General features: G+C 37.3%; 1 protein-coding gene across 1 annotated transcript in view; it reads right to left on the reverse strand.

Annotated features, from left to right (window-relative positions):
- The window catches only part of LOC102424903 (guanylate-binding protein 4-like), a 56891-nt gene extending 48796 nt beyond the window's left edge, over positions 1 to 8095 (reverse strand). Inside the window, exons 1-5 of the mRNA XM_023747668.1 lie at positions 7902 to 8095; positions 4445 to 4572; positions 2184 to 2293; positions 1768 to 1964; positions 13 to 303 (exon numbers count right to left, since the gene is read on the reverse strand). Of these exons, the coding sequence (XP_023603436.1) occupies positions 13 to 303; positions 1768 to 1964; positions 2184 to 2293; positions 4445 to 4572; positions 7902 to 8091 (916 nt within the window). The 5' untranslated portion in view covers positions 8092 to 8095. The remainder of the gene's footprint in view (positions 1 to 12; positions 304 to 1767; positions 1965 to 2183; positions 2294 to 4444; positions 4573 to 7901) is intronic.
- Between the last annotated feature and the right edge of the window lie 500 nt (positions 8096 to 8595).

Here is an 8595-nt window from a genome sequence, read left to right on the forward strand (position 1 = left end):
CAGCTTCATCACATGAAGAAAAATGCAGAAGGACATGCTGTAACAAAGGAGACTCACGATTTCCGGTGACAATGATTCCCTCTCTGAGGGTCTTGGTTTTTGCAGCTGTGAAGATGTAGTTACAGAAATTTTTGGTTTGAACCTGGAACCTGCTCTCCAGTTGGTTTTCTGACACCCCCTCCATATGTTGTAACAAGCTTATGTTATTTGTAGGGCGTTCAAAAGTAAAGCACTTTCTCTTGGGAAAGAACTTCCTGATATACTCCCTAGGCATTTTGGAATGCTGGATTTTGGAATTCTCGCCTGTAGGGGAAAAAAATAAAAAAGAGCCGTGATTGGTGATACAGTTTTTCAGGAAAGGACATACATTTCTAGGGGTCTTTGCATCATTGTTTCTCTGGTGCTTTTAAATATCCTTATATTAAATCATGAAAATGAACACAATGCTAATCTCCTCCAAACAGATTTATTTTAATTTATTTTTTTGTGTGTGCAAAGCCAGGAATAAAAGAAATGCTTCTAAGGAAGAAGAAGAGGCATGGAGGCATTCATCCCATCTGAAGAAACTTATGATTGTTTCCTTTAGACTTTCCATGGTGCCAAACATTTTGACTATTAATGAGATATTTTTGCATGATAGATTAATTCACCAAATTGTCAGAAATACTTTTGATATTATAGTCCTCATGTCATAAATATAATGGAGGTTCTAAAGTTAGAGTCAAATATGTCCTCTGGATATATGGCAATTTATGATATTGCCAGGACAGATAATACTAAGAACAGTAAGGAACAACTTCTAAAAATCAAAGTAACAAATAATGACTATATAAATATATAAGCATAATGTAATGCCACCTAAAGACCTCACCTGTTCTAGATATCAGATTATATTGGACGTGACAATGTCACACTGAGTAATTCTGTGCATATATCAGTTGTTCAATAAATGATTCTTGAATAAATGAATAAAATATTAAATAAGCAAAAATCTACATGCATCTAGGTACCAACCATTTTTCCCTCTGCTAAATCTATTCTGTGTAATAAATTTATTCTATTAACATGATAACAGGCTATATAATAAAGAGAGTGATGCTACAAGAAAGAGATTATGAATGATTTGACAGTCTTACTAGAAGAATATATTAATTTGGGGGGGAATTAAAATAGACAACATAAAATACATTTTAAGAATGAGTCATTTGATATCTTTGTGATTCTGTCTTCCATAGTGATGGGCATTTTTCTCCAAATAGAAGCAGAGGAGCTCTGAACTTAATCAGAACACAAGTATTTGAGTTCTAGGACATCTTAGCACTGGTTGCTATTATCAAATTTTTCATGGTGTCAATTTTCCTAAAATCTTTGTTACAATGTCGGATATTTCATTTCCTCAGCCAGCTTAAATTCTAGTCATTTGTGTTTTTTCAGTATTGATAACAATTGAAACCATACCCAAATTGTCATATTCATATCACCATTAGCATAGGCCTCAATGCATTAAAAAAATAAAAATTGACCTTAAGAATTGTATCATAGCGTTCACTGATCACATCCTACATTGGGTTTCACTACTGGCAGAGTTGATCACCTTGGAGGCATTTACATCTTGCCATGTGTATTTACACCCCAGCGAGACATATCTGGAGGTCAGAGATTGTCACATAGAACTTTATATTATAGTCCACTGGTCAGAAATATAATATGAGTTCTAAACTAAGAGTCAAATGTTATACCTCCACCACCCAGACCATCCTCTTATACCTGAAACAAACTTCAAGGCATTCTCTAGGTACTCGTCTTCAGTGATGGTATGTCCATCTAACTTCAGCTCCAGCATAAAATCCCGTACAACCCAAACGAAGTCTGGAAAGAAACTCACAAACTCGGCTGAGTCATCTGCTTCACCAGAGGTGGGAGAGGATTTTGCTCTGATTAGCTTTGTTAGTTCAGTCACATAGCTGAGATCTTAGCTAAGGAATGAGAAATGTTTCCCTGCCAAAATTTCCAGATCTCACCCAGGAATAATTTTTTTGAACAGTCCCATTCACTCGGTGTCCCTTTCTCCTCAACCATGGATATTGACATGAGGAAAAAACAATAAAAACAATAACAAAATTGTCTCAGTTACATTCCCATGGACTCCATGTCACATGGTGGTTGGGTTCCTGGAAGGATACTGCAGCTGCTCCAGGGCCTGGTGGTTGATGGTGTTCATGCTGTTGTAGACAAACATGCTGCTCAGAAGCACAGCCAGGGCAAAGATCCATGAGTCATTTTTTGAGTCGCCCTTGAAAGTGCACAGAAGGGGACTGAGGGGTCTACAGTTCATTCTACTGTTCAGTTGTTCATACACTTTGTCAGCTCTACTAACACTGAACAGTGGGGCAAATAACATACACTGTGAAGACGGTGGTAAATTCAAATCTCATTTTGGATATTCACATTGTCGCCTTTCATGGCTCGTGTAATTTAGCAATTAAGAGAAGTGAATGACAATGTAAATGTGTGTCAAACATTTAAAAGAGTCCCAAGAACATAGAAGTATGCAATGATAAGTGGGTAATGATTTTTTGCAACTTTCTCTTGACCATGAGCTTATTAGTGACACAAATGCTAGTCAATTAAATTCACCAACTTCTCATTATGCATCTAAAAAATGCCAGATACCAATTTAGTTTTGGGGATATAAAGTTTCACAGGGCAATCTCTGACTTTCAGAGATGACTTGTGGAAGGCGCAAATATACATGGTAACATGTAAATGCATCCAAGGTGATCAGCTCTGCCAGGAGTGCCAGCCAATGTTATAGCGTAAAGGACAAATGGGAATAGGAAACCCAGAAAACTTACTCTATGATTTCAGGGCAAGAAGGGATTATGTCTGAATGAGATACAACCCCATTAGTTGAAATTAGTAGGACTTTGCTTTAAAGAATGGACAGAATGTGAAATTCTGCAGCAAAAAGGACCAGGCTCCTGGAAGGATCCACAGAAGCCAATCAGAATTGTCAGAGTGTGTTAATACAAAGGTACTACATGTTATGTTATTTGATTGAAGTAGTGGTTATGAGTGTGGTAGGAATAGATGATGAGGCTGAACATAACACACTCAGCATAACTCATGAGTAACTATTCAATACAATTGGGTACTACCAAAGACACTAGAGTTGTAAGGACAGCAAGTATTTCTGTTGCTATCAGTTGACAATTATGTTTTGACTCCTTTACAAATGTAATCAGCTAAAAAGAAGAAGGTTTATGTAAACTACAATCTGTTAGCAATCAGTAGACCACCTTGGGGTTATACTGAGGTGATTACTTAGTACTTTAAATCTGAATTATACTAAGTGAAATAAGCCAGTCAGAGAAATACAAGAAGCATATATTTTCACTCATATGTGAAGTCTAATGAACAAAATGATCTAACAATCAAAATAGAGACAGACTCGTAGATTGATAGCAGGCTGATAGCTGTGGGGGGCAGGAAAGGGGCTGGGAGGAAGATAGAAATATTGAGCAAAAAAGAAAAAAAAATGAAGATTTCATGTACAGGGCAACAGTATGGTGACTGCTAGGGAGGGGTGGGAGAAGTTTGCGGAGGGAATAGGAGGGATAAATGGTGATGGATAGAGACTTGACTTTGAGTGGTAAACACACAATATAGTGTACAGATAATGTGCTGTAGAATTGTACACCTAAAACCTGTATAAATTTGTTAACCAGTGTTAACCCAATAAATTCAATTAAAAATTAATATTATAATTCAGAATATCTAAATTTCTCCCCCTACTCCTGTTGGGGTAATGGAAGCCAAATATCCATTGCTCCTACTTTCACTTCAGATTCTGGCTAATAGAAATAAGGATACAAAATTGACTGCAACTAACACAGGAAAGACAGAATACCTAAAATTATCGTATTTATAATGCTTTTGGTGGGTCTAGCTCATGAATGTATAGAAGTCAGGAAGGAATTCATCTATAAAACCCAGAGACTTTGACTAAAATCTTAATTAACATGTATGGTGTAGCTGAAGTGTTTTTGGAGATTATTTTATCTTGAACACTGCTTAAATATGCCACTCCCGGTATCCCTGGTACCCTGTACTGAAAATATTGCTTGTTTCATATCTCCAACTAGGCTCTGGGCCTTTTCCTCTATCATGCAAATCTGTAGTACTTAACACAAAGCCTAAGAATTTAGATGCTCACTAAGTATTTGTTATCTTGTAACTATCAACCAAGAGTAGAAATAAGAAGATATATATCTAAAAAGAAAAGTACTGAGTTTCCAAGAAAGTAAATTCAAGGAAACAAAATTTAACCTCATTATTCTTAATTGTATTTGTAGTTCATAGATATAGATCATAGAAGTTGAATTAAGTTGTCAAATTAAAATGAAAGTGGATTATCAAGAACAAAGTAGACTCTTTGCCTTACCTTTTCCACATCGCCCAGGCCCTCAGTGTCCAGAAGGACCAGAGTGTGGTTGGGCTTGGAGGGGTGGGGTACACACCACATCCAGATGCCCTTGGTTTCAGACCGCACTGTGGAGCCCAGAGGAAAACCTGCAAAGGAAGAGGAGAATGTGCCATACAGTAACAACAGATAATCCAGGCTTCCCAGACCTTATATTGGTCAAAACTATCAGAATGTGAATGCCAGGCTGGGAGAAAGATTGCTTTTATTTCAGTAAGAGCATCCTATCCACCCTTTATTCATGTTAATGACCTTCTCAAGAAACACTTTGTGTTTCCTATTCACTCCATACTATCAATGGCTCAAGCTATGTCACATTACAGAATTAATGTAACCTCTATTGACCTTTATAGTCTTTGTTTTGACACTGAAGTGCTCCCTTCTCATTCACATTCTAGTAGAGTTCTACCAGTGGGAGGCGCCAGCATGAGACTAGTGAGCCACCCTGTCCCAGTGCCTCTGTTACTATATATTAGTAGTGGGTCACACACAGCCCTTTTATTTCACTCCATCCAAAAGTGCTGGTCTTTGCCACATTCTGGTTTCCCTTTTTGCTTGGCTGTTCAGGCTATAGGAGTGACTCTAGTCCCCTGGCCTTTGCTATTGCCACTTTCTGGGTGCTTTCTCACCTCCTATAGTTCTCTGTGACATGCTTATGCCATTGTATGAGTATCTCTAATAAACACTTGTTAGTTAGCCTTTGAGAGGTTCTTGTGTGTCCTGCCAGGAACTGGACTGATAATCAGCTTTATTGGATTTTTTTCTTAACTTTTCTTCCTGTATTTTTCTCATTTCTTCTCTCTTCTGCAATGAAATAAACAGGTGTTTGCTTGTTTTTTCCCCCTTGCCTCAGGTGGGGATATAATGGAAGCAAAGGCAGAAAACACTTGTTAAATGTGGTTGCTTCTCTTTCAAAAGTTTTAACAATACACGTGGGGAGCATGTGAGTGATATGCCTAAGAACCTGTGTGATGTATCTTGTCTAACATTTTAACATTTTTAACACCCACCTAGGCCAATATTTCCTTCAGTGGGGAATAGAAATAGAAATGATGGAATGTGTAGAAGAGGTTTGTTCAGCTTGGCTCAAGCCACTCAATTTTGAGGCTTGGGACTTTCTCAGCAATCCACTGTGGTCTCTACAGAGAGGGTATAAAGCCTGAGATGGTCTGCATTCTACTACATCCTGATAGCATTTGCTTGTTTGCTAATTAATACAGAGTAATCTGAACTCCCAGTGCCTCTAGGGAGAAATGGTAGGTGTAATTGGAGATCATCATTCTCACTTATGAGTTAAAAACCCTCAAAGAAAGTTATCAACAAGGGGAAGTGTAGTGACCTGGTATTCCTCCTGGACCTTGATTGGGCACAAATCTTTTTTTTTTTCTGTTGGGTGGTAGAATCACAATTCAGGTATTCTGGTTTATTAGATTACAGTTTACTTTCAACATTATTTTATATTAGTTTTAGTTGTACAGCATTGTGGTTAGGCAATCACATACTTTGCAATGTGCTCCTACTGAATTTCAAAGACACAGCTGGCACAGTACATAGTTCTTACAATATTATTGACTATACCTAGGTGTGTTAAAATATCTTGAGGCGTGGGACTTTCTCATCAATGAAACATAACCTTGTTATTACCTGATGTTATCTTGAGTAGAATTTAACAATACCTCTCCCTTGGGGTTCTCAAAAAATAACTTAATTAATTTAAGACAGGCAAGGAAAAGTGTTCTCCCCTGATAGATGGTCTAGAATTTCTCTACAGGAAAAACAAAGAAAAAATGTTTTGTTGGAAGCAATTGGGAAAGATTGTGAAGCAAAAAGGAGAAAGGGAGGAAAGGGAGGAAAGGGAGAGAAGGAGAGAAACAGAAAGAGACACAGTGAGAGGACAATGAGAGATATTGCTATTAATAGTTGCAGTTCAGTGTATTGAGGTTAACCCCTAATGATGCTGAGCTGATGAGACACAAAGGAAGACATTTGAAAAAAAAATGGTGTGTGGTCTTCATAGAGAGAAATGAGTTACAGGACATAGGCAGATTGTTCTAAAGATCAGTAAGAACAAAAAAAGGCAACCCAATAGAAAAGAAAATTGACCTCAGGAAATAGGAAATACAAATGGAAAATTAATATGTGAAAAGATGCTCAAACTTATTTGTAATGAGGCAAATATATGCACCTATACAGTCATCACATCATCAAATTTTTAAAGTCTTTTACCAAAGTTTTATGAGGATTTGAATAATTCTCAATTACTGTTAATAAACTTATGCATTGCATATAAAATTTGAAAAGCTGTTTGAGAGTATCTAGAAAGGCTGACAACACATGTATTCCATGACCCAGCAATTTTATTTCTGGGTCTGTCACACAAGATAGTTTATGTACACCAGGATATATGAACAAGAAGATTCATGTCAGCATCATTCATAAAAGTAAAAAACTAGAAAGAAAACCATTGTTCATCAACAACAAATGGATCAATAAGTGATGGTATCTTCTCACAATAGCATACTATAAAATACTGAAAATAAATAAATTACAGATACATATCACAAACTAAGTAAAACTTAAACTTTTTGTTGAGCAATAGAAGCAAGACTCCAAAGAATACCTGAATGGACTTCTCTTTATATAATATTTAAGCTATTCTTACAAATGTATACACAGCTTGTAAAACCACTTTTAAAACTTATTTGTAATGAGGCAAATATATGAAGAGTGAAAGCATGCACCATAAAAATCAAAACATTGGTGAGCTCTGGTGAGTGTCAGAGGGCACATCTAGGGCTTTTGGGTGCTGGTGATGTTTTGTTTCTTGATATGGACAGTGATTACACAGAGGATCACTTTATGTTTATTAACTTTGTATATGTGTATGTTTTGTGCATTCTTCTGTGTTATAGTTCACATATTGAAAAGAATAGATAAAGAAAAAAGGGTATAATTTAGTAAAGTTTTACTCAGAAATGAAGCAAAAAATTGGATAGTAGTCCCATTGAGCTATGGAATATATATAATATACTATTTCATTGTTCCCTCCATCACTTTTTAAAAACAGGATATGTTGAGCAATATTTGTGTCCTACTTGAAAAGGCCCTGAAGTTTAAGGCAAAAGTGATGGGAGAGAAAGGAAGGGAATAATTGTTGGAATCAAGCTCCTCAGCAGAAAAAGTGGATGGGTTCAAGAATAATGGGTGGATCTTTGGGTCGAGTGGGGAACCCCCTGTTACTGGCTCAAAAAGAGAGGTTTTGTGGAACAATGGGGTTTCATATATCTATTTGGTAATGATAGAACATTTTTCAGTGGAATGAGTTAGGTTCTCTTATAAGATGACTCTAAAGGAGGCATGATTAGCCTATGTTATCCTTGTCTCGAAGCAAATGGCGCTGCCCCAGAATAACACTCACCATGGTTCTGTCCTGCCAGGCGGTTCATCAGGTAGGATTTTCCTGTCCGATACACACCTGCAATGGCCACCACCACCACAGGCTGAGACATCTTGTCAAGAATCTCCAGTGCTGTTGGATTTACTGTCAGCTGATTATTCTGATTTTCCACCAGACAGATGGGGTCCATCATGGTGTATCCAGAGGCCATGGTGAGCTGTAACCCAGAGGAGCAAGTCAGTACAACACAAGATCCTGAAGTCATATCTCATGGTTACACAAGTCACATGCATGTCGGCCTTCTGTGTGTAGAACTTAAAACTCAGTTTCTTACCTTTTGTATGCTTCTAAAACATAAGTATTTAGCCTAATGTGTCAAGGCCTGGCACAGACTCTTTATTTACATTATCATATTGTTCTCCTCGAAGCTATCCATTGTCTACACCATCAAGAAAGTGCAGACAAGGAACCCAGAAGGCTGATGGACCTTGAGCTTTGGCAAAGGTTAAAGCTATTCACTGATTGTTGTGTGGAGACAATAGTGGCTCAAGCAATTTCCTGACCTAATAGTGTCAAAGTAAATCTTTACTAATATTTACTGACTTTTAAGATAGTCTGTCTGCTACCAGATTGCCTGCCTGACTAAGGGCAAGATGTGCAGCTAAAATGGAATAAAAAGCTAACAAGGCCTGGGCACCAGTGAAGCCTTTCCACT

The sequence above is a fragment of the Myotis lucifugus genome, unplaced genomic scaffold (assembly GCF_000147115.1).
Source record: "Myotis lucifugus unplaced genomic scaffold, Myoluc2.0 scaffold_943, whole genome shotgun sequence".
NCBI classification, from domain to species: domain Eukaryota; kingdom Metazoa; phylum Chordata; class Mammalia; order Chiroptera; family Vespertilionidae; genus Myotis; species Myotis lucifugus.